The following is a 27563-nucleotide window of genomic DNA, read 5'->3' as shown; positions in this document are numbered from 1 at the left end:
ATCAAGTTATCACTGCCCCTGCTGCTGCATATGACTTGATGCTAGAAGATGTTATTCAAAATAAGGGAGCTGTTGGAACTGACAATCTCAAACAACAAATTCCTGATTCTATTGTCGCTGTAACTATGGCGGGTACTGCTCAGCAGGCCTGCCAAGACAAATGATTGTACTAAGCTGGAACTGCCGGGGTCTGGGTAACCCGAGTGTAGTTCCGAATCTTAAATACCTCATCCGAAGATATAAACCGGATGTTTTATTTTTGTTTGAAACAATAAGCTACTCTAATAAAGTTGAAAGTTTACGCTATTCTTTGGGTTTTGATTATTGCTTTTCGATTAATCGTACTGGTAGAAGCGGTGGTATGGCTGTGTTTTAGCATGATCGTAAAAAATGCTCTATTCAAAATTACTCTAATAATCACATTGACATGTTGGTTGAAGATCCCATTCTAGGCAATTGGAGACTTACTGGTTTCTACGGCTTCCCCGAGAGCTCTCGTAGAAGGGACTCATGGAATTTAATCCGTAATCTAGCTGACAGTTCCAATCTACCTTGGTGTATCATCGGCGACTTCAACGATATCTTATTCTCCAACGAAAAGAAAGGTAGAATTGAAAGGCCGAATTGGATGATGTCAGGATTTCGACATGCGATTCAGGATGCGGGTCTGATTGATATCCCGTTAGAAGGGTATTGTTTTACTTGGTTCAAAAGTCTTGGAACTCCCAGAGCAGTGGAAGAAAAATTAGACAGAGCAATGATGAATTCGGAGTGGAGCAATTCTTTCCCTGGTGCGAAATTAGAGTGCTTGACTGCTGCCTCCTCAGATCACTTTCTGGTTCTGCTAACTTGTATTCCCACGGTACAACATAGTTCAACCAGGACCTTCAAGTTTGAGAATGCGTGGCTTACGGAACCGGGTTTTACGGAATTTGTGCGTGACAATTGGAACTACTGTGAGTATGCTGAAATTACTAAAAAGTTGGAAAGGTGATCTCAACACTCAATTTTTTCATGTCACAGCTACTGTTAGAAAAAAAGTAAATGCTATAAAGTCTCTTGTCAATGAGAATGGAGATGTTATTGAGTCTACTGAAGGGATGTGTCAAGTGGCTAGTGCTTATTTCAATGATTTATTCCAAAAAAAAGCAAGCTCTCGGGATCGAGTACTACAAGCTATTGATACTTTAATTTCAGAAGAAGACAATGACATGCTTACTGCTGGATTTTCATTGAACGAATTTAGAGATGCTATTTTCTCGATGCAAGCTGACAAGAGTCCGGGTCCCGACGGTTTTAATCCTGGTTTTTATCATCACTTTTGGGATACTTGTGGCACTAATATATTTCAAGCTGTGTGTGGTTGGCTCGAAACAGGTTCTGTTCCGCAAAGTCTTAATAAGACTAACATCACTTTCATTCCGAAAGGAGATACCCAAACCACTATGAAGGATTGGCGCCCGATTGCTTTATGCAATGTTCTTTATAAAGTTATAGCGAAAGTTCTTGCTAATCGACTCAAGAAGATCTTAGGGAAATGCATCTCAGATAATCAGTCAGCTTTTGTACCCGAAAGATCTATACTGGATAATGTTATGGCTGCTATTGAAGTGATTCATCATATGAAGACCAAAACTAGAGGTAGAGTTGGAGAGATAGCTCTTAAGCTTGATATTAGTAAAGCCTACGATAGAATCGACTGGGATTACTTAAAGGATATCCTTATCACTATGGGTTTTTGTCAAAAATGGGTTGGGTGGATCATGCTTTGCGTTAGTACGGTGGAATATTCAGTGAATGTGAATGGCAACATGATCGGGCCGATAGTCCCCGGGCGTGGATTGAGGCAAGGAGATCCTTTATCTCCGTATTTATTTATTCTTTGTGCGGAAGGTCTTACCGCTCTTATCAGGAAAGCACAAAATAGAGGTGATATACATGGTGTTAAAATTTGCAGAAATGCCTCAATTATTTCTCATCTTTTGATCGCCGATGATTGTTTCCTCTTCTTCAGAGCTAATACTGCAGAAACTAATGTCATGAAGGATATTCTTGCTACTTATGAGGAAGCATCAGGTCAAGCTATTAACTTCCAAAAATCTGAAGTTTACTGTAGTAGGATTGTAAACTCTGATACTCGGCAAGAGTTGGCTACGTGTTTAGGGGTTCAACAGGTTCTGGGTACCGGTAACTATCTTGGTATTCCTTCCATGATTGGTAGAAGTAGGAAATCAGCTCTTAGATTCATCAAAGACAGAATTTGGAGGAAAATTAATTCTTGGAGTAGTAGAAGTTTGTCTCAAGCAGGGAGAGAAACCATGATCAAATCTGTTCTTCAATCTATTCCGACTTATATTATGAGCTTGTTCCTTATTCCCTCCTCCTTAATTGATGAGATCGAGAAGATGATGAACTCCTTCTGGTGGGGTCATAAAAGAGATAGAGCCAAAGGTATACATTGGCTTTCCTGGGACCGACTATCTATGCCAAAAGTTGATGGGGGTATGGGTTTCAAGAATTTGAATGCTTTTAATCTCGCTATGCTAAGTAAGCAAGCTTGGAGACTTACGACCAATACAGATTCTCTGGTTTCCCGTCTCTACAAAGCCAGGTATTTTCCGAATAGTGACTATCTAAGTTCTAACATTGGTCATAATCCAAGTTATGTGTGGCGTAGCATCTGGAGTTCCAAGTTTGTGATTAAGGGAGGTTTAAAATGGAGTATAAGGTCAGGAGAGAATATTTCGGTTTGGGATCATTATTGGTTGGCTGATGGGTCTTCATTAAGTAATCCTTGGCCGAATAACATGGTGGTAGATAATCTTAAAGTCTCAGACTTGATGACTCACAATGGTAAAGACTGGAACCATGGTTTGATTAATGCGCTTGTTGGAGAAGAGTCAGCTCATAAGATACAAAACACTCCTCTCTTTACGGCGGTTCATAAAGATAAATTGTTATGGAAGCATGAGTCCAATGGTAAGTTATCAGTTCGAAGTGCTTATAGGTATTGTATCAATGATGCTATTGATACCTCTCACCTAAGAATTAAGGAGAGCTGGAATTTGTTATGGAACATCAAGGCCCCACCCAGAGTTAAGAATTTTATGTGGCGTCTGTGTAGAGACTGTGTGCCTACTCGAAGGAGATTGTTGGATAAAGGTGTTAATTGTGTAACACCCGTATATTTTAATTTTTAATTTAAATAGAAATTTAATTAATAATTAGAATTATATGTGGTTTGTGGGATTTAATTGGAAAAGGATGGTTTATGGTGTTGGGCCATGTGTGATGTTAAGGAATGAGGGGGTGTTATGTTAGTAAAGGTCTTATTCCAATTAAAGTTTATTTTTATAAAATAATAAGAAATGGGAATAAGAGAAAGGAACGTGAAAAGCAGAGAAGAGGAGATGAGGGATTGGAAAGCTGGTACGTGAAGAGGAGCAATGGAGGGAGAGACCAATCAAGAACTCTTGGCTAAGGTAAGGGGGGACTCTCCGTTTATCATCTATTATCGTATTCTTGGATAATAATATTGATTAGGGATGTTGTTGAGTCAATTGAATTATATGTCGGGTTTAGGGAGGTTATGAATTGATGAAAATTGCATGGGTTATTGATTGATTATGTGTTGTTTTGATGTGTGATGATGAATAATGATGCAATTGATGATTAACTGCCTGTATATGACGTTTAGAGTCAGTTTTGGACTCAGATTGAGTCAGATCGCAGGATCTGACGCAGACCCGAAAATCTGTGAAATCGCCAGTTCGCGCCGCGTCCTAGTGCTGGCGCCGCGAAGGCGTACTTGTTTTCTCGCATCGCGCCGCGTGCATAGGTTGGCGCCGCAAACGTGTTTGTGTGCTTCAGGTCGCGCCGCGAACTTTGGTTGCGCCACATGCTATAGCGTTAGTTGTTTTCTTGGAAAAGTTAAATGATGTGTAACTTTCGAACCGTAGGTCCGTTTTTAGTGCCGTTTCGAGCACGATAAATCTTACGAGATAGTCTACGTGTTTAAATGATGGAATGAGGTGTGAATCCAATTATTTTTAAATATGATTTTATTTCTTGGTGAATGATGTATTCTACATGTATGTGATGAGATGTGTTAAATACATGCTATGTTGAAATATTAATCATGTGATGATTTGTTTAATTGGATGATATATTGTTGACATATATGATGAAATGTAACAATATAAGATGTTGTTTTGAGAAACATTATGATGTGATGAATTGTTGAGAATTGTATGATGTTGATTGATTTGTTTTGGAATGATGTGGATACATGTGTGTTCTTGTTATTGATGATGATGATTGATTGTGATTGAATGATGTTAATATATATGAACATACTTGATAATGATGATGATGTTGATGATGATGATGATGGTATAAGTATGTTGTATATGTTGCATTCATTCATGTTCATTGATGATACTGTATCCATAAGGGTGTGTTGGATCAGTGAAGGGCATGATTCCCATTGTGTGGAATCTGTGCTGGCAGGGCCGTATCTTGATGATGTTGGATCGGTCATGGGTTATTCCCATTTGATGAGGTTAATCGTGTGCCCATGTGGGGTGTGAGCGATTGAAGGGCAGTATCGCAGAGAGAAGTCCTGTGAATATGATTCACGGATTTTGGTACCACATGCATAGTGTCAGTTCATACATATGCATACCTTTATAACATGATTGGAAGTATTCTAGTGTTATAAATATTGATGACGTGTTGGTTGTGTGTTTTGTTGAATTAATGATGAGTATGATTGTCTGTTTGAAAGATGTGTTTTGTTGACGTTTGTGTAAATGATGGATGTTCCTGATAATCTGAGTATGATGAAATTGGGTGAATAATATAACTATGATGTGTTGTTATTTAAGATGCAATAACATTTGTTAACTGTGATGAGACTCACTCTTACTGTTGACATTTTCAGATTGAGGATAGCTGCTTTCGACTTGGTGAGGATTAGCTCATAAGTCGGTTTAGTTGTTGTGTCGGTGTCATGCTCTGATAGATGTAACACTGGGGACGCGATGTTTTGAGTTTCGATTATAACTCTATTGTTTATTTTATTTGAAGTCTGATACATTAACGATGTAATGTTGACTTGATGATTTGATTCCGCTGTGTAAACATGATTTTTATCTAATGAGTTATAATTTCAGATGTTTCAGTGAATGCATGACATATGCCGAACGTGTGTTTTCTTTTATTTTCGAATTGTGACACCCTTTGCATGTTTACTCTGATTGAATTTTGAATAATTGCCGTGGGGTATTAGAGGGGTGTTACAATAGTGGTATCAGAGCAGGTCGGTCCGTCCGGCCAATTGTTGAGTCAGTTGAGTTGCGCGACAGTTGTATATTGTCGGCATTTTATTCCTTGGTACGCGACATGTGAGTGAATCACTGTCGGTACTTGGTTGTTTGTTGCAGGTGTTGGATTGAAACAAGTGGGGGAGAAGCTTCGCTTCTCGGTTATGTTTCAGTTGTAAGAAGATTGATTCAGTAGACTGTTGTTGGCAACAGTGCGAGCGTTGTTGGAGTTTGTTGTTTCCCGAATTGAAGGTGACTTGGAATTAAGACTTGACTGGTAATTGAGTTGGAACATCTTGAAAGAAGATGATTAGAGGTAATTGATGATTATTTGGAGGGGGGAAAATTAGAGAGTTGCAATGTGTCAGCTCTGCTGGTGTGTTGCGAAGTTGTCAGTTGAGTAGCTTTACGTCTCGGAAGAGATTCAGCTGCAAGTTTGCATAGAAGATTGCTGTCGTAATGTTCCAGAAATCGCACTTCGGCGAAAGGATGTGTTGCTCAAGTCATAAGAATGTTTGGAAGTGAAGAGATATGATAAGGGGCTGTTTGGAATGTGATAGAGTTGAAGAGAATGAGTTTTGGAGAGAGATTTTCGTAAGCAAAACGCAGAAAAATTGCTGAATAGCTGCGAAACTTCGAAAATTCATAACTGGAGTTCTGGACATCCGAATTGAGTTCCGTTTGAAGCGTCGGAAAGCTAACGAGATGAACTTTGTTATAAAAATAGTTGCAGCAGCTGTAACATATTTAATTGAGACAGGATGACGTTGGAAAGAGGTGAAGTTGCGGTTGCTCTTGTTCTTATAACTAGACTTGTTTATTGGTACTGCACGGGATGTCAGTGTCAGTGTTGAACGGATTGAAGGAATAATTAGAAGGTTTGTTGAGGAGTAATTTTAAGAATTGAATATAGCATTTGAAGAGTTTTGTATATATCATATAGAGTGTCGCTGCATGATGTCAGTGTTGCATTTTTCGGGCAATGATTGGAAAATTCATATCTTGAGTTCCGAGTGTCGGATTAATGTGTCGTTTGAACCTACAAGGAGGAGGGGTTGTGTTCTAATTTATGGGAGAGTTATAAATACAGTAGAGTGACCCTATGAGGAGAGGTTCTGAAGCCGGTTAAGGAAGCATGAAACTTGTCGAATAAGAATGCCTACTACCGCGATTATTAGAAACGACGTGGAGTAGAACATGTTGTTGATGAATAAGTCGACGAGATGTTCGGTCACAAAGATGATTTGAATACCGATGGATTTTGGTGAATGAGTGAATTAGTAGTAAAGATGGAATAAACTTTAGAACCCTTGGAATCGTATTTGCGATGGCAAGGTAACGATAAGTATAAAAGAAGAATTGTAGGGAATTTCTAACATTTGTTGACGTGAGGAAGACTTTGTTGAGATTCCGAGTGGGATGATATTTGGACGTGAAGGATGTCATGGAATTTGGATTAAAACCACGAGTTATGAATGTTGTGTTATTGTGTTGCGTAGGAAGTCTTTAAATATGTCGGTGCTAATGATGAATGAGTTGGATTTAATTGGACAATTTAGAGACTTGAGTTGGTATGTGAAGGAACTCGTAATAGTGTTAGGTTGAGTATGCTAAAAGATGACTAGTGGTACTCTTGACGAGATTAGAGAAGGTCAGAAAGCTGATGTTGAGTTGATCGATAAGTTGACTTTGAATTACCAAGGTAAAGGCGGTGGATTCAGAATCAACGAGAATAGTATAATGAGGTTGAGTGATTGGATTTGTGTTCCTGATGTTTTGAGCTTCGGGAGAATATTCTAGAAGAAGGACACCGTATTGAATTATTGAACAATGACGATGTTAATGAGTTTGAGTGCAAACCCGGAAAGGACACCATTATGTAGTAACGACGGTTTATGCTTAAATATGATTTTCAACTAATATTGACAAATTTAGGACTTGATCACCCTAAATCTCTTGTTGGTAGTAGATGGAATCATATAGATGGGATGAGCTTGTTTGTTACCTTAAAGGTTTAAGATGTGATGAATGCTAAGCCGTGAGAATAATCACTCACTATGTTGTGAGAACTTATGAAGAGGTGAAAATGAAAGAGTGCAACCTGGTGGATAATGACTTAAGACGGGTAATCAGAGTCGCACAGCGAAAGTGTGATGTAGAGTAGTGTTATGAGTACTACTCGCGGGAACTAAGGAATTAATATGTCGGAAGCCTACATAGAGAATATGTCTTGATCTATATGTTGGATTTAGAATCCAGTGGATGTAAGGATGTCGTGTCGAAGAATTATAACTCTTTTGAATAATTGTCGAGATGATGAATATGTTATTACGGTTGTACGTAGTTAACGAGTATGTATTCGGCGAAATTAAAACGAAGAGTTGATGCTAATGACGTTGTAATAATTTTGTGTTGTTGTTAAGGGGTTATTGTAGAGTCCAGATACAATAAGGAATTATACTTTATGAAGGGAGAAATTGATTTAATTCTTAGAAAAGAGTGAAACTCAATTTGAGTTGTTTTGTAAGAAATGGCGTATTGAGGCTAATGAGCGTGATTACAATTACTTGTGTGCACTCGTTCCGATGGCCGAAATGTTTAATAGATGTAGTAACTCGGGAATTTGTTTTTGAGTGCGAGTAAGTATTACTGAATGGTAAATTGGTACCATGAATGATGAAGGATGATTCTTGGACGAATGAGTAAAGACAGTCGGAATCGGGTGAAACTCATAAATCTATTTGGTATAGATGATTGTGATGAGTAATCAGAGTAGTGCGGAAAAAAAAAACGGAATGTAACGTGTTGGATAATTGCTGGAGTGACTTAAGAGGAGTCAGATAATTGGAATTCAATAGTATAGGAATGTTGTTATTGAGTTTCTTGAAGGAAGCGGTTGGTGAAAAGTGTAAGTATTATTTTATCGCTCAGATGGAAGAGTATGCCTTAGGTTGGTATGTTTGGTAGATGGTATGCATTATTGCATTGTTGATCAAGTGTGATCATAATATGGATTGTGTAATTGTATTACTCAGTTGTTGAGCGTGTTGTATAGGTTGTACCTTAATGTTCTGTTGTTGTTAACCTTTTGGAGATATAGCGAGTGATATACTATTGGATGGTCAAATGCGACGTAAGAACTGGGATTTGAATGTATGAGACACGTTTCCTGTTGGTTATGTCAGATGGATTTTGAGGATTGACCGATGGTAATGTTAATTGGGAGCTGGAGAGTCAGGTGGAGGACTCTTATACGAGCTGGTTATTTGAGGTATGTTTTCGAGGACGAAAACTCTTTTAGTGGGGGAGAGTTGTAACACCCGTATATTTTAATTTTTAATTTAAATAGAAATTTAATTAATAATTAGAATTATATGTGGTTTGTGGGATTTAATTGGAAAAGGATGGTTTATGGTGTTGGGCCATGTGTGATGTTAAGGAATGAGGGGGTGTTATGTTAGTAAAGGTCTTATTCCAATTAAAGTTTATTTTTATAAAATAATAAGAATTGAGAATAAGAGAAAGGAACGTGAAAAGCAGAGCAGAGGAGATAAGGGATTGGAAAGCTGGTACGTGAAGAGGAGCAATGGAGGGAGAGACCAATCAAGAACTCTTGGATAAGGTAAGGGGGGACTCTCCGTTTATCATCTATTATCGTATTCTTGGATAATAATATTGATTAGGGATGTTGTTGAGTCAGTTGAATTATATGTCGGGTTTAGGGAGGTTATGAATTGATGAAAATTGCATGGGTTATTGATTGATTATGTGTTGTTTTGATGTGTGATGATGAATAATGATGCAATTGATGATTAACTGCCTGTATATGACGTTTAGAGTCAGTTTTGGACTTAGATTGAGTCAGATCGCAGGATCTGACGCAGACCCAAAAATCTGTGAAATCGCCAGTTCGCGCCGCGTCCTAGTGCTGGCGCCGCGAAGGCGTACTTGTTTTCTCGCATCGCGCCGCGTGCATAGGTTGGCGTCGCGAACGTGTTTGTGTGCTTCAGGTCGCGCCGCGAACTTTGGTTGCGCCGCGTGCTGTAGCGTTAGTTGTTTTCTTGGAAAAGTTAAATGATGTGTAACTTTCGAACCGTAAGTCCGTTTTTAGTGCCGTTTCGAGCACGATAAATCTTACGAGATAGTCTACGTGTTTAAATGATGGAATGAGGTGTGAATCCAATTATTTTTAAATATGATTTTATTTCTTGGTGAATGATGTATTCTACATGTATGTGATGAGATGTGTTAAATACATGCTATGTTGAAATATTAATTATGTGACGATTTGTTTAATTGGATGATATATTGTTGACATATATGATGAAATGTAACAATATAAGATGTTGTTTTGAGAAACATTATGATGTGATGAATTGTTGAGAATTGTATGATGTTGATTGATTTGTTTTGGAATGATGTGGATACATGTGTGTTCTTGTTATTGATGATGATGATTGATTGTGATTGAATGATGTTAATATATATGAACATACTTGATAATGATGATGATGTTGATGATGATGATGATGGTATAAGTATGTTGTATATGTTGCATTCATTCATGTTCATTGATGATACTGTATCCATAAGGGTGTGTTGGATCAGTGAAGGGCATGATTCCCATTGTGTGGAATCTGTGCTGGCAGGGCCGTATCTTGATGATGTTGGATCGGTCATGGGTTATTCCCATTTGATGAGGTTAATCGTGTGCCCATGTGGGGTGTGAGCGATTGAAGGGCAGTATCGCAGAGAGAAGTCCTGTGAATATGATTCACGAATTTTGGTACCACATGCATAGTGTCAGTTCATACATATGCATACCTTTATAACATGATTGGAAGTATTCTAGTGTTATAAATATTGATGACGTGTTGGTTGTGTGTTTTGTTGAATTAATGATGAGTATGATTGTCTGTTTGAAAGATGTGTTTTGTTGACGTTTGTGTAAATGATGGATGTTCCTGATAATCTGAGTATGATGAAATTGGGTGAATAATATAACTATGATGTGTTGTTATTTAAGATGCAATAACATTTGTTAACTGTGATGAGACTCACTCTTACTGTTGACATTTTCATATTGAGGATAGCTGCTTTCGACTTGGTGAGGATTAGCTCATAAGTCGGTTTAGTTGTTGTGTCGGTGTCATGCTCTGATAGATGTAACACTGGGGACGCGATGTTTTGAGTTTCAATTATAACTCTATTGTTTATTTTATTTGAAGTCTGATACATTAACGATGTAATGTTGACTTGATGATTTGATTCCGCTGTGTAAACATGATTTTTATCTAATGAGTTATAATTTCAGATGTTTCAGTGAATGCATGACATATGCCGAACGTGTGTTTTCTTTTATTTTCGAATTGTGACACCCTTTGCATGTTTACTCTGATTGAATTTTGAATAATTGCCGTGGGGTATTAGAGGGGTGTTACAAATTGTCCCTCAAATTGTGTTGTGTGTAGGGATGGCGAAGAGAATAGTTATCACCTATTCATCCAGTGTTCTAAAAGTATAGAGTGTTGGATAAGAGTGGGTTTGTGGCCTTTGTTGCAGCGGATTAGTAGTAATGGAGAGTTATTTGCGTCTGTAATTTTCTCCTTTTTGCAGGTTTCCAATCAAGACCAAAAAGCGATTTTCTCAGTTACCTTATGGAGTATCTGGAAAGGGAGAAATAATCAGGTTTGGAATCAGGTGGAAGACTCTCCGACGCTCATCTGTCAGCGGGCAAATCAGTTGTTGACAGATTGGAAAGAAGCTAAGAAATATCGCCTCAACAATGAGATTATTAATTCACTGCCAGCTATTATCAGATGGGAAAAACCGCAGAGGGGCAGATTTAAGTGCAATATTGACGCCGCTTTTTCTCATAATAAGGTTGGTTTTGGTGCCTGTATTAGAGATGAATTGGGTAATTTCATTGTAGCTCGGACGGAATGGTTCTCTCCTTGCACCGATGTTGTTATTGGCGAGGCTCTAGGCCTTCTGAAAGCCGTTAACTGGGTCCATGATATGGGGTACGACAATATGGATTTTGAATTAGATGCTAAGCGGGTTGTGGATAGTGTGACCTCTCCGAGACCTAATGACTCGGATCTAGGAGCTATTACGGGAGAATGTAACCGGTTGATGGCCCTCTTCTTTAGGAACTCTCATGTTAAGTTCGTTAGAAGACAAGCTAATGAAGTTGCTCACGCTCTTGCACGGGTGGCTCCATTTATGGCTAGTTTTCATAATTTCTATGATATTCCAACATGTATTCAGAATATTATTATTAATGAAATGAGTTAATTTTCCCCGTCAAAAAAAAAAGTCATTGGACTTGTACTAGTCTTTAATATCTCTTAGCCCAAATATTTTTGTTAAATGAAATAGAGACCTATATCTCTAAATTATATGAACATACTAAAATACCTCTAAAGATTTAAAATTAAAATTTTAATATTTTTCTTCTAAAAACACTTTATCTCAAAAATAACCAAAGTTCTAAAAGATTAGACTGAGTTTTGTATTTTTCACTATATAATATTTAGAGTTTAAATATGGAAATTAGAAGTTATCATATTCAATATTTCTGATTTAAATATTTTTCTTCGAAGTTTTTTTCAATACTTTTGGAAGTTTCTCTTTTTGAAAGATTTGATTTGAATGTTCAAATAAGAACTTCTAATGAGGGAAACTTCCAAGTAATTTTATAATTTTTAGAATTTAGTTACTGGGAAAGAGAAATGTTTAGGTGTTCTTTATTTAGGAGAATTGCAGACGGGGAAGGGTTTTCACGTCCTCTGACATTAACACCTGGAATTACTGAAACAATTAGACAATTGGCTCAAAGTGAAGCAGCACGTAAAAATTAAACATTGAGAAATAAACAAATGGAGTTGGAGGAAGCATTGAGATTTTCACAAGAGCAAATAATGCTTACACAAGAACAAGTGCAACAACAAATACAACAACAAATGCAACAACAAATGCAACAACTATTTCAACAATAATATAGTGGTGGTGAATTTGGAGCGGTTGGTAACCAAGGAGTGGTAGACGAGAATGATGAAGAAAACGAAAAATAACACGGACGTCTCACATCCTGACTGAATATCATTTTAAATTTAAATATTTTAGATTAATTATGAATTTCTATATTAAGTATGAATATCTTTATATTAAGTATGAATTTAAATATTTAGAATTAATTATAAATTTGCATTTTTAAAATTTTTTAATTTAAATTATTTATTATATATTTAAATTATTCTAAATATTAATTTTAATATTTAGAAAAATATAATTTTTTTGATTATCAACGTTATAATTTACGAGGTTTAATACATGGTATCTCAAAATATTTGGCAGGTGAAGTTCATCCTGCAGGTTTTTGAATATTCAAATATTTGTTAGAACAAGATTTGTTCTGATCAATTATCTTAGTTTTGATGATAACAATAATATGAATTTTGCTTAAGATAATATGGTACTCTAATCCAATGCAATTTCCTTTTCAGGAAATATATAAAGAGTATGCATAATTCAGCGCTCAGAAGCTTTGTCTCAAAGGGTTCAGCATGCAACATCAGAACATGGTCTGGCAAGACATCAGAAGATGGTCGAAGCAGAATCAGAACATGGGTCTATGGAAGCATCAGAAGAACATGAGATCAGAAGCGCTGAAGTTCTGATGGTATCACGCTCAGAAGCACTTCAAGGTCAGAAGATCAGAAGATGCTTTGCACCAAGCTGTTTGACTCTGATGATATTCAAACGTTGTATTCACAAACATCAGATCAGAAGGAAGTACAAGTGGCAGGCTACGCTGACTGACAAAAGGAACGTTAGAAGCTATTAAAGGCAACGTCAGTAGACACAGCGTGAACAAGGCTCGAGGTAGTTGACAAAAGCGTATAACATTAAATGCGATGCTGTACGGAACACGCAAAGCATTAAATGCACTCAACGGTCATCTTCTCCAACGCCTATATATATGAAGTTCTGATGAGAAGCAAGGTTAACGATTCTGAACAAAATAACTCATATTAACTTGCTGAAACTCTGTTATACTCAAAGCTCAGAATCTTCATCTTCATCAAAGCTCACTACATTGCTGTTGTAATATATTAGTGAGAATAAGCTTAAACGTTAAGAGAAATATCACAGTTTGTGATTATAGCTTTTAAGAAGCAATTGTAATACTCTTAGAATTGATTACATTAAGTTGTAAGGAACTAGAGTGATCGTGTGGATCAGAATACTCTAGGAAGTCTTAGAGGTTATCTAAGCAGGTTGTAACTAGAGTGATCGTGTGGATCAGAATACTCTAGAAAGTCTTAGAGGGTATCTAAGCAGTTGTTCCTGGAGTGATCAGTGTGTGATCAGAAGACTCTGGAAGACTTAGTTGCTGACTAAGTGGAGAACCATTGTAATCCGTGCGATTAGTGGATTAAATCCTCAGTTGAGGTAAATCATCTCTGCGGGGGTGGATTGGAGTAGTTTAGTTAACAACGAACCAGGATAAAAATAACTGTGCAATTTATTTTTATCGGTCAAGTTTTTAAAGCTACACTTATTCAAACCCCCCCTTTCTAAGTGTTTTTCTATCCTTCAATTGGCATCAGAGCGCCGGTTCTAAGGTGCAAGCACTTAACTGTGTTTAGAAAAGATCCGGGAAGAGAAAAACGCTTCAGTAAAAGACGGCTGATGAAACTGCAAAGTCTACATCTACATCTGGCTCTGCTGAGCAACACAACGGTAACAATGGTTATACTAGACCGCCGGTATTTGATGGTGAAAACTTTGAATACTGGAAAGATAAACTGGAAAGTTACTTTCTTGGTCTAGATGGTGATCTATGGGATCTTCTGATGGATGGTTACAAACATCCGGTAAAAGCCAGTGGCGTAAAGCTAACAAGGCAAGAAATGAGTGATGATCAGAAGAAGCTTTTCAGGAATCATCATAAATGCAGAACTGTTTTGCTGAATGCTATCTCTCATGCTGAGTATGAGAAGATATCTAACAGGGAAACGGCCTATGACATATATGAGTCCTTGAAAATGACTCATGAAGGAAATGCTCAAGTCAAGGAGACTAAAGCTCTCGCTTTAATCCAGAAGTATGAAGCCATCAAGATGGAGGATGATGAAGACATTGAAAAGATGTTTTCAAGATTTCAAACTCTTACTGCTGGATTGAGAGTTCTTGACAAGGGATACACCAAGGCTGATCACGTAAAGAAGATCATCATAAGCTTACCCAGAAGATGGGGTCCTATGGTGACTGCATTTAAGATTGCGAAGAATCTAAATGAAGTCTCTTTGGAAGAGCTGATCAGTGCCCTGAGGAGTCATGAAATTGAACTGGATGCAAACGAGCCTCAAAAGAAAGGTAAGTATATTGCATTAAAATCCAATATCAAGAAATGCACTAACGCTTTTCAGGCTAGAAAGGTAAGTATATTGCATTAAAATCCAATATCAAGAAATGCACTAACGCTTTTCAGGCTAGAGAAGAAGATCCTGAAGAATCAGAATCCGAAGAAGAAGATGAACTGTCCTTGATCTCCAGAAGGCTAAATCAACTCTGGAAGAACAAGCAAAGGAAGTTCAGAGGCGTCAGAATTTCAAAGAAATTTGAACGTGGAGAATCTTCTGATGACAGAAGATTTGACAAGAAGAAGGTCATGTGCTATGAATGCAATGAGCCTGGACACTTCAAGAATGAATGTCCAAAACTTCTGAAAGAAAATCCCAAGAAGAAGTTTCATAAGAAGAAAGGTCTTATGGCAACCTGGGATGAGTCAGAAGATGATTCAGACTCTGAAGATGAGCAGGCTAACTGTGCGCTGATGGCGACAGAAGATGACGGATCAGAATCTACATCAGAATCAGATTCTGAAGAGGTATTTTCTGAACTTACTAGAGATGAGTTAGTTTCCAGTCTAACAGAACTTCTGGAATTCAAGTCTCAGATTAGTCTCAAATACAAAAAGCTGAAAAAGCTATTTGAATTTGAAACAAAGAAGCTTGAGTTGGAGAATTCTGAATTAAAAGAAAAACTGTTAAAATTATCCAATAATGTTGGATCTCCTTCTGATTCAGAAAAATCCACTCCTAGTCTAAACCATATTCTGAAAGAATATGATTTAAGTTTCAGGAAGTTCTTATCTAGAAGTATTGGCAGAAGTCAGCTAGCTTCTATGATATATGCTGTGTCTGGAAACAAAAGAGTCGGCATTGGTTTTGAGGGTGAAACCCCATACAAACTTGAACCTGTTGATAAGATGAAAATCACATACAAGCCATTGTATGATCAGTTCAAGTATGGCCACTCACATGATATTAGGCACACTTCACATGCTCAAAGTTTTCACATTACACACACTAAGAAGCATGTGACACAACCTAGGAAATATCATGAAACTCACATTAAGAATTATCATGCTGTTCCTCCTATTGCTTACAATGTTAAACCCAAGTTCAATCAGAATTTGAGAAAATCTAACAAGAAAGGACCCAAGAAAATGTGGGTACCTAAGGATAAGATTATTCCTATTGCAGATATCCTTGGCTGCAAAAAGGACAAAGCACAACATGTCGTGGTACCTGGACTCTGGATGCTCACGACACATGACAGGAAGAAGGTCTATGTTCCAAGACCTGGTGCTTAAGTCTGGAGGAGAAGTCAAGTTTGGAGGAGATCAGAAGGGCAAGATAATTGGCTCTGGAACTATAAAGTCTGGTAACTCTCCTTCCATTTCAAATGTACTTCTTGTAGAAGGATTAACACATAACCTCTTATCTATCAGTCAATTGAGTGACAATGGTTATGATATAATCTTTAATCAAAAGTCTTGCAAGGCTGTAAATCAGAAGGATGGCTCAATCCTATTTACCGGCAAGAGGAAGAACAACATTTATAAGACAGATCTGCAAGATCTTATGAGTCAGAAGGTGACTTGTCTTATGTCTGTTTCTGAAGAGCAGTGGGTCTGGCACAGAAGATTAGGTCATGCTAGTTTGAGAAAGATTTCTCAGATTAACAAACTGGATCTTGTCAGAGGACTCCCTAATCTGAAATTCAAATCAGATGCTCTTTGTGAAGCATGTCAGAAGGGCAAGTTCTCCAAACCTGCATTCAAGTCCAAGAATGTTGTTTCTACCTCAAGGCCATTAGAACTCCTGCACATTGATCTGTTTGGCCCAGTCAAAACAGCATCTGTCAGAGGGAAGAAATATGGATTAGTCATCGTAGATGATTATAGCCGCTGGACATGGGTAAAATTCTTGAAACACAAGGATGAGTCTCATTCAGTGTTCTTTGATTTCTGCATTCAGATTCAATCTGAAAAAGAGTGTAAAATCATAAAGGTTAGAAGTGATCATGGTGGTGAATTTGAGAACAGATTCTTTGAAGAATTCTTCAAAGAAAATGGTATTGCCCATGATTTCTCTTGTCCTAGAACTCCACAGCAAAATGGAGTTGTAGAACGAAAGAATAGGACTCTGCAAGAAATGGCCAGAACCATGATCAATGAAACCAATATGGCTAAGCATTTCTGGGCAGAAGCAATAAACACTGCATGCTATATTCAGAATAGAATCTCTATCAGACCTATTCTAAATAAGACTCCTTATGAATTGTGGAAGAATATAAAGCCCAACATTTCATATTTCCATCCTTTTGGATGTGTATGCTTTATTCTGAACACTAAAGATCATCTTGGTAAGTTTGATTCCAAAGCACAAAAATGCTTCCTTCTTGGATATTCTGAACGCTCAAAAGGCTACAGAGTATACAATACTGAAACATTGATTGTAGAAGAATCAATCAATATCAGGTTTGATGATAAGCTTGGTTCTGAAAAACCAAAGCAGTTTGATAATTTTGCAGATTGTGATATTGATGTATCAGAAGTTGTTGAGCCAAGAAGCAACGCATCAGAAGCAGAGCTTCTCAGAAGCAAAGAATCTGAAGATCAAGTATCAGCTTCTCTGGAGAATCTAAGCATTTCTGAAGAACCATCTGTCAGAAGATCACCCAGACTCATCTCTGGTCATTCAGAAGATGTCATTCTTGGAAAGAAGGATGATCCAATCAGAACAAGAGCATTCCTTAAGAACAATGCAGACTGTCAATTAGGTCTTGTATCTTTGATCGAGCCAACTTCTGTTGATCATGCTCTAGAAGATCCAGACTGGATAATTGCTATGCAAGAAGAACTGAATCAGTTTACAAGGAATGATGTTTGGGATCTTGTTCCTAGACCAGATGGATTCAATATAATCGGTACAAAATAGGTCTTCAGAAACAAGCTCAGTGAGAAAGGTGAAGTGGTAAGGAATAAAGCCAGACTGGTGGCTCAGGGTTACAGTCAGCAAGAAGGGATTGACTATACAGAAACCTTTGCACCAGTGGCCAGGTTAGAATCTATTCGTCTATTAATTTCATTTGCCACTCAACATAACATCACTCTCTATCAGATGGATGTTAAGAGTGCCTTCTTAAATGGTTATATAGATGAAGAAGTTTATGTCCATCAACCTCCTGGTTTTGAAGACTCTATGTCTCCTAATCATGTTTTTAAACTAAAGAAATCGTTGTATGGATTGAAACAAGCTCCCAGAGTTTGGTATGAACGCTTAAGTTCTTTCCTTCTGGATAATGGTTTCACTAGAGGAAAAGTGGACACTACTCTCTTTTGTAAAACCTTTAAAAGGGATATTTTAATTTGTCAAATATATGTAGATGATATTATTTTTGGAACATCTAATGCTACACTTGGAAAGGAGTTTGCTGAGTCTATGCAGGCTGAGTTTGAAATGAGCATGATGGGAGAACTCAAGTATTTCCTTGGAATACAAATAAATCAAACATCAGAAGGAACGTATGTTCACCAAACCAAGTATGTGAAGGAACTTCTGAAGAAGTTTAATCTTCTAGACTGCAAAGAAGCCAAAACTCCTATGCATCCAACATGCATCCTAGGTAAGGATGAGGTAAGTAAGAAGGTAGATCAGAAGTTATACAGAGGTATGATTGGATCTCTTCTATATTTGACTGCTTCTAGACCTGACATTCTGTTCAGTGTTTGTTTGTGTGCTAGATTCCAATCAGATCCTAGAGAATCTCATTTAACTGCTGTTAAGAGAATTCTAAGGTATCTGAAAGGTACTACTAATGTTGGCTTAGTTTACAGAAAATCTAAAGAATACAACTTAGTAGGATTCTGCGATGCTGACTATGCTGGAGACAGAATTGAAAGAAAGAGTACTTCAGGAAGTTGCCAATTTCTTGGAAGTCATTTGATCTCCTGGTATAGCAAGAAGCAAGCAACTATTGCTCTTTCAACAACAGAAGCAGAATATGTCGCTGCTGCTGGTTGCAGTACACAGATGCTCTGGATGAAGAGTCAGCTAGAAGATTATCAGATATATGAGAGTAACATTCCTATATTCTGTGATAATACTTCTGCTATATGTTTATCTAAGAATCCTATTCTTCATTCAAAAGCTAAACATATTGAGATTAAACATCATTTCATAAGGGACTATGTTCAGAAGGGTGTTCTATCTTTAAACTTTGTGGATACAGACCATCAATGGGCTGATATCTTTACAAAACCCCTGGCTGAAGATAGGTTTAAGTTCATTCTGAAGAACATCAGTATGGATTTATGCCCAGAATGAGAAGATGAGAAGTTCTTATGTATGAGTATCTTCTGAAATGAAAGTGGATTATTTTTTAATCAGAAGTTCTGATTGAAATCTTTTAGAAATTATGATTCGGTTATTACTAACGTTTCATTGTCTAAGTTGATTCAGAACCTCTTTTAAAGCAAAACAGCTGTAAGGTTTTATCTCGGATGGTAAACCTGTCTTTACTGTTCATGGATAAGCGCGCGTGCAGTTGAAGGGACGCCGACCATAGGTAACTGTGCGTATCTTATTTTTTGTCAAAATCTCTCTCCCGTCTTGTCATGTATCATTAATTGTTTTTCACCATTTTCTTTATTGTACTTTTTCATTTTTTTTGTCTATTTAAATCCTCCGTTCCTTTGCATTCCTCATCAAGTTTTCTCTCTCTCTCTCTCTCTCCTGTTTTTTTTCTCTTGCTCAAACAAAGTTTTTCTTTCTTTAAAAAATCCTAGTTCAAACCTAGCGTTCATCTTGAATCCTTTGTCGGGATCTCGTAATCATGCTCTAAGCCTGTTGAAGATCTATGACTCAAAGGCGGCAGATCTATGCATATCTCGGGATGGCTCTCCTAATACCTCTCAAGTCAGACCTCTTCTTTGATGTTGTTATCAACGTTCACCCAAAGACAGAAGACTTTCTTGAATTATGGGAAGAGGTTAAGAATGATATTCTTAACTTCTATGTTAAGAGAAAGCCCCGTTTGCAACAGCAGTTCTCTGTCTGTGAACTGTCCCTCTCTTTCTCTTTGGTCTCTTGAATCTCTCCTACAGTGGAGGTTCTAGTCTGGAAAGACAAGAAGACCACAGGGATTCTTGATGGGTTGACACAGAATGTGTCTTGCTAGGGTTTTGTTTTTAATTTTTGTAGTCATTTCCTCTTGGGATGACTTTTTATGTATTTGCTAGGAATGTTTCTCATCTTGTTAAACATAAGAACCTCATGTAATATCTTTTGATTATCAATGAAAAGTTTCTTTGTTTTTACATTCCAGTGATTTTATTTGTCGTTTTATACATCTGAATCTTTTGAAATATTCTTTTTGATGTTATGACAAAAAGGGGGAGAAGATAAATGATAAATGATTTGATTAATCTATCAGTTGCTGGGTAAAGCTCCCACACATTCACTAACAAGAACTGCAAGTTCTATATGGTTTAAGTGTTTTGCAGGTATAAAGAAGTGAAGAGAATCTTCAAAGCACACAAGAAGAAAAACCATAAGAAGCGTTATTCTGTAAAATTTTACAGAATAACGCTTCTTATGGTTTTAAAAGAATAAGCTTATGGAAACTGAAGCAAGCTGAGTGCTGTCAAGCTTCAGAAATCAGAAGCAAGAAAGAAGAATGATCAGAATTTCTGATAATAGAATTTGATCCAAAATTTGTCTATCTGCTCTGACAAAATTCTATTCGCTCTGATACATTATTTTAGCCTATATGGCTCTGATACATATCATGTGTTCTAATATACATTTTATGTTCTGACTCGTTCATGCTGACTTTTGTCGTTTAGTTTTTGTTTTGTAACATTTCAGGATGTAGAGATGCTCTGATGATGCTCTGGTACATTCAACAATGTTCTGATACAAATCTAGCATGAAGTGATGTTGGTAGAAATTCAAAGCTCTAAGCTATCCGAGGGAAGCAGAAATCAGAAGCTGTGAATGTTCTAAAGATCCAGAAAACTCAAGTTCTGAAGCTGTCCTAAATGGAAGCAGGAATCAGAAGCTATGAGTGTTCTAGGGATCTAAAGAAATTCAAGTTCTGAAGCTGTCCAATGGAAGTAGAAGTCAGAAGCTATGAATTCTCTGAAGACAGAAGCTTATGTGATCGTCTCTACCGAAATAATCAGGGAAGTCTTTTATTAAAGTTCTTCGAGTATTTATTTCAGGGGGAGATTATTTATCTCAGGGGGAGATTGTTAATCTCAGGGGGAGACATATTCACATGCTTATGCTATAGCTGTGTAATTTGTCTTTTGCCGTCTGCTCTTTCTGATCGCAAATTCATATCATTTATATATGTTTTTGTCATCATCAAAAAGGGGGAGATTGTTAGAACAAGATTTGTTCTGATCAATTATCTTAGTTTTGATGATAACAATAATATGAATTTTGCTTAAGATAATATGGTACTCTAATCCAATGCAATTTCCTTTTCAGGAAATATATAAAGAGTATGCATAATTCAGCGCTCAGAAGCTTTGTCTCAAAGGGTTCAGCATGCAACATCAGAACATGGTCTGGCAAGACATCAGAAGATGGTCGAAGCAGAATCAGAACATGGGTCTATGGAAGCATCAGAAGAACATGAGATCAGAAGCACTGAAGTTCTGATGGTATCACGCTCAGAAGCACTTCAAGGTCAGAAGATCAGAAGATGCTTTGCACCAAGCTGTTTGACTCTGATGATATTCAAACGTTGTATTCACAAACATCAGATCAGAAGGAAGTACAAGTGGCAGGCTACGCTGACTGACAAAAGGAACGTTAGAAGCTATTAAAGGCAACGTCAGTAGACACAGCGTGAACAAGGCTCGAGGTAGTTGACAAAAGCGTATAACATTAAATGCGATGCTGTACGGAACACGCAAAGCATTAAATGCACTCAACGGTCATCTTCTCCAACGCCTATATATATGAAGTTCTGATGAGAAGCAAGGTTAACGATTCTGAACAAAACAACTCATATTAACTTGCTGAAACTCTGTTATACTCAAAGCTCAGAATCTTCATCTTCATCAAAGCTCACTACATTGCTGTTGTAATATATTAGTGAGAATAAGCTTAAACGTTAAGAGAAATATCACAGTTTGTGATTATAGCTTTTAAGAAGCAATTGTAATACTCTTAGAATTGATTACATTAAGTTGTAAGGAACTAGAGTGATCGTGTGGATCAGAATACTCTAGGAAGTCTTAGAGGTTATCTAAGCAGGTTGTAACTAGAGTGATCGTGTGGATCAGAATACTCTAGAAAGTCTTAGAGGGTATCTAAGCAGTTGTTCCTGGAGTGATCAGTGTGTGATCAGAAGACTCTGGAAGACTTAGTTGCTGACTAAGTGGAGAACCATTGTAATCCGTGCGATTAGTGGATTAAATCCTCAGTTGAGGTAAATCATCTCTGCGGGGGTGGACTGGAGTAGTTTAGTTAACAACGAACCAGGATAAAAATAACTGTGCAATTTATTTTTATCGATCAAGTTTTTAAAGCTACACTTATTCAAACCCCCCCTTTCTAAGTGTTTTTCTATCCTTCAATATTGTTAGGTGAATTTCACCCCGCAAGTCACTGTTATCACTGCTCTGACTCAACTGTGCACCTGTTCTGAACGAAGCTGTCACAAGAAACGAAGTTGTTTGCAACTCTAGAAAAGCGTGTTTGCAGGGTGTAAATTCCCTTGCAAAAAGTTGTGACTAACGTTTTTGCAGGGTGGGAAGATCACCTCGTAACTGTTGTGTTGCAGGGTGATATTTACATTTGCGGGATACTTTTCACCTGACAAATTTGAGTTTTTTTTGGTAGTAAAAATTGCAATATAAATAGATTTTTGGCTTAATTGCAATTTTAGTCACCCTATTTTGTCTTTTTCTTGATTTTGATCTCTCTATTTTAAAAATCACTATTTTAGTTCCATTTTTAAGTTTTCTGTGCAATTTTCGTCCCCCTATTTTGCTTTTTTCTGCAAAATTAATCCCTATTCCTATATCTTTTTCAATAGAAAACTCAAAAGGGGACCAAAATCGTGATTTTAAAAATGGGGAGGCTAAAATTAAAAAAAAAACAAAATAAGAAGACCAAAGTTGCAATTAAGCCTAGATTTTTTTCCTTATTATACACATATAAAGGCATATACAAAACTAAATATAATGGTAAAATAAGATTTTAGTTCCTATATTTTTGTCTCTATAAATTGCAATATAAATAGTTTTTTTACTTATTATATATCTTTTAGCGTTAAATATATTTTTGTCTCTATAAATAATTTAAATTTTATTTTTAAAATTTTGTCACAACATTTAGTCCTATCATTTAGGGTCTATTTGATTAAGTTGTTTAAAATTGGATTTTTTTTTTATATTTTAAAAGTAGATTTTATAAAATTGTTTTTTTAAAATAATATAAATTTTTATATTTATTTTTTCTAAAATGAAAGACTAATTTTGACATACTATAGCGTAAAGATACATTTAAAGATCAAAATAAAGTCGAAATCGCAATTTTTAAAACAATTGTATCTCAAAAATTATTTTTATGAAAAATTATTTGAAATAACTTCAAAATTAGGTAATTTTTTAAAACTTTGATTTTCAAAAATAACTTCAATAAAATAAAATAATAAAATATTTAAAATAAAATTTTAAGAATAATCATTCAAACCTAAATTTTATTTTAAGCTTTTAGTTTCTTTATACATTTTTTTACACAAAATTGTGTTATAAAAATCATTTAAAAAAAAAAAAAACCAAAATAAACGGATTCCTAATTGGGTCTAGCGAAAGCTAACTCTACCCTATCAAACATATTATTTTAAATATTTAAAGTTAATATATCCGCGTGTGTGCGTGCATATGAGTGTGTGAGCGTCTTTAAAAATGGAAAAGTGGACCTACTTCAGCATCCGAACTTAAAAATCAAATCCACACATTTATTAATGAGTTGGGTGGTTGTCGGGTCGACACGCCAATTTTTATTTTTTTTACATATTGTACAAAAATGAAATAAGATTTTATATAGGATTTTTTTACAGGAACTTTGTAGGATCTTATGATCCATGTTATTTCTATTTTAACTGTCTAGATGTTATTACATCAATGTCATATTTTAAGTTCTTAATATTTCCTTTCTCTTTTTATTTAAAACCTTGTTACTTTGACAAAAATAAAAAACAATACGATGATGAACTAAAAATAGAAGAAAAAAACCCATAAAAAGGTAAGATAAGCACACCTTTAACTTCTTGTATTTGTCAGATTTTTAAATCATTTGGTGAGACAAATATATGATGCATGGTAATATGGGAAGAATTTGTGCAATGTGTCACAGTATTCGTCTGCAGACCAGGGAATTGATCAAACAAGAATAGTAAAATGGCTTGGACTTGAAGGAGATCCAATAACATGAAGTAGCTTCAACATAGCAATGCTCTTATATTCTAAAAAAAAAAAAAATCATGTGGTTAGTCATACTTCAGAATTGAAAAAGAAAACAAAAGGAGTTGGTCATTATGCTAAAACAGGCAGCGAAAGCTCCTTACATTTTAAAGGAGAGTGCAAGCTACAAGTATAATGATGTATAATGCAAGACAATGAGCCCGAAGTCTAACATACAAAAGAAGAAAAACCACAGATAAGTAATCAATTTGGAATTTAGAAATTTATTCCTTAATAAGTCATGAATTATTACTTTATCAACTTCTAGTCTTTTTTTTCCAGCGAGGCTGATGAAATAAATGGAAAGAAATCTAGTTAGGGAAGGATGAAATAAAATTGTAAGATTATATTTATATAATCTTGAAACATTCAATTTTTTTATCAATAAAGAGAAAGAAAAAAAATAGTGTATTTAGCTCCTCAATTCACTATCCAATTTTGATTCTATGTACACAAAATTTTTTAGAAAAATCTCGTGGGCAAAATCTGCCCCCCTCATCCCTTTTTCTTAAGGTAGAGAGCCAAAAACATCGGTCCACCAAAAATAGTAGGTTAAACTGGAAGGCGTGTGTGCACGCACGCATGCATGTGCATGTGTGTGTTTTTTTATATTTTTAAGCATATTTATAAAGTTTTAATAATTTATTTAAAGAAATGGTTTTGTTTACACGAGTATTCTTCACTAATGATTGTTTTGTTAAAGATCCTAAGTTCATAAATGAACGGAGTAAAATTTATGCTCATGTTTAGTATGGTTGGCGAGCTTACCTATTTTTTAAGGTTCCAAGTAAATTGAATGAAAGATGATATTTTTTCCCAAAGCAAATATACTAAGAACTTTGTGAAGAAAATTTGAATGGAGAATGATCAATATAAATGTACTCCGGCTGTCAGTCATATCAAGTTATCAAAGGATGAACAATGAGTAATTATTGATTGGTAATCTCTTTTATGTCACTGTCATTTGTCACAACATCACTTTTTAATTGGTGCTTCTTCTTGCTATCAAGTCAGTCCTAAGATTTGTCATCCTAATTAGGTTAAGAGGCACATCTAATTATAGAATTTTGTGCTCCTTTATACAACTTATCTGATTGGATATTGTGATGTTGACCAGACAGACAATGCTGAAGATAGAAAAACATCATTTGGTAAATTTTCTTTCCAGGACACAATTTAACCTCTTTATTCAGTAAAAATTCAAAATCGTGTGTCGATTTCAACTCCAGAAGTAGAGTATATTGTTGTTCGAAGTAGTTTCACTCAACTATTGTGGAAGGAACAAATGCTCAAAGAAGATAGTATAACATACAATGTCCAACACAACAGAACCAAATATATAGGTATTCATTATCATTACATCAGAGAACTAGTTGAAAAAAAGAAAACCACTCTTGAGCATGTTCGAATAGAAAAACAACTGACTGACATATTCACAAAAGCTCTTGACGCTATTTAATATGAAAATATTTGATCAACTTTAGGTCTTTGTATTATTAATTTATTGCAATTAGTACACGTATGGCTGAAAAATAGGTGGGCCCAATGGATTTCTTATCAGCCCACTTTTATCAAAAATACTGTCACTTATATCCTTCATACCAACACAAAAAGGCTCGATTTATATATATTAAAAAAGATCCCATTTTTTATCTTTCACTTCCATTACTCAAATCGTACTCTAACATTCCATCTTTCTATGAGAACTCTATGAATCTCTAGAACAACATGGCGGACAAGGGCCGAACACGTATGACTAGGATAAGAATATGATTTTTTCTTTACCCACCTTCCTATGGGGTGACCCCAGCGAAAACTCCATTTTACCCCGCTTCAGAAATGCATTTCCGAAATATTTTTTTTTCTAAATTTTTCCAGACTTCGGAAGTGCATTTCCGAAAAAATCCCAAAAATTGGGATTTTGACTAATTCGGAGATGCATCTCCGAAACAACAAAAAAAAATCCAAAAAAATCCCAAAAATTAATTTTAGGATATTAATTAATTCAATTATCATAAATTTGATATAATTTATGATTAATGAATAATAATTATTATATATTTTGATATAATTTATGAATTATGAATAATAATTATTATATATTTCTATTTTGATTCATATTTTAAAATTTAAAATAATTTTAATTAAAATAATTAAAATAATTTCACTTACAAAATGAGTTATAATTTTTTATTAATATATTTATATTAATAATAATTATTATATATTTATATATTTACAAAAATAATTAAAAAAATGAGTGTTTTAATTTATATATTTATATAATAATTATAATAATTATTATATATTTATAAAAATTATTATATATTTATATAATAATTATTATATATTAATTATATATATATATTTATACATTTATATAATAATTATAAAAATTAAAACAATGAGTGTTTTAATTTATAATATATATTATATTTATATTTATATATTATACTTAATTTTAAATAATTCAAAATTTACTTATGAAATTAAGATGTTTTTGATTTATATAAATTAGTCAAATAATTTTTAACTTTAAAATTGTTTAGGAAATTTTATACCTATTAGTTGTATTGATTCATCTTGATTTTATACCTATTAATGATAGTGTATATCCGAAACATTCCAAGACCAATTTGGTCTTGGAATATTTCGGAAGTGTATATCCGAAACACCCCCTCCCAAAAAAAAAATCGGAAGTGTATATCCGAAACACCCCCCTCCCAAAAAAAATTCGGAAGTGTATATCCGAAGACACCCCCTCCCAAAAAAAAAGGTGTTTTCGGAAATGCATTTCCGATAACCCAAAAAAGGGGTGTTTTCGGAAGTGTACTTCCGAAATCACCCTTTTTTTCAGAAAAAAGTGATTTCGGAAATGCATTTCCGAAATATGGGAGCATTCTGAGAATTTCGCAAGGGGTGGTCAAGAAGGTTAGGAGCTCTATTAAGAAATTTCCTAAGAATATTTCAAAGAAAAAATTCCTCAAAAAGGATGTTTCTTTTAGGAATTCTAATGGTGTTTGTATGAAGGTCATATTGATTGGAGAGAATGTTGATGGTAAGTCCGAAGTTGTTAGTCCTCTCGTCAAGCATAAGGAGTTTACGTGCAAGACTTTAAAGAAGGAAATTAATCATATTTCCACTTCCATTTCTGACCTAGTTGGTGGTGTATATGATCCTCATGAGAATATTAAAGCTACCCAGGAACCTGAAGCGACTTTCAACCCTCCAACAATTAATCTCAACACTGAGAGCTCCCATATAGATGTTACTCTTAACAACGTTCTACGGAATCATGTTTTGCAGGCCAGTCAATAAGTGATCAAAGCTAAAGGTTATCATACTTTTATTTTTATGATGTGCATTTGATGATTACAACTTGATGACAAATTAGT

At 35.5% G+C, this 27563-nt stretch overlaps 1 protein-coding gene across 1 annotated transcript; it reads left to right on the top strand.

Annotated features, from left to right (window-relative positions):
• Positions 1-427: 427 nt before the first annotated feature.
• Positions 428-27486, top strand: LOC131641227 (uncharacterized). The gene is made up of 4 exons (XM_058911530.1): positions 428-956; positions 1024-3182; positions 10941-11537; positions 27199-27486. The coding sequence occupies exons 1-4, from the start codon at positions 428-430 to the stop codon at positions 27484-27486; spliced, it is 3573 nt and encodes a 1190-aa protein (XP_058767513.1).
• Positions 27487-27563: the final 77 nt, after the last annotated feature.

Source organism: Vicia villosa, unplaced genomic scaffold, assembly GCF_029867415.1.
Source record: "Vicia villosa cultivar HV-30 ecotype Madison, WI unplaced genomic scaffold, Vvil1.0 ctg.003588F_1_1, whole genome shotgun sequence".
NCBI lineage: Eukaryota > Viridiplantae > Streptophyta > Magnoliopsida > Fabales > Fabaceae > Vicia > Vicia villosa.
The sequence above is the reverse complement of the archived record's forward strand: the minus strand, read 5'-3'. Positions and strand labels throughout refer to the sequence as shown.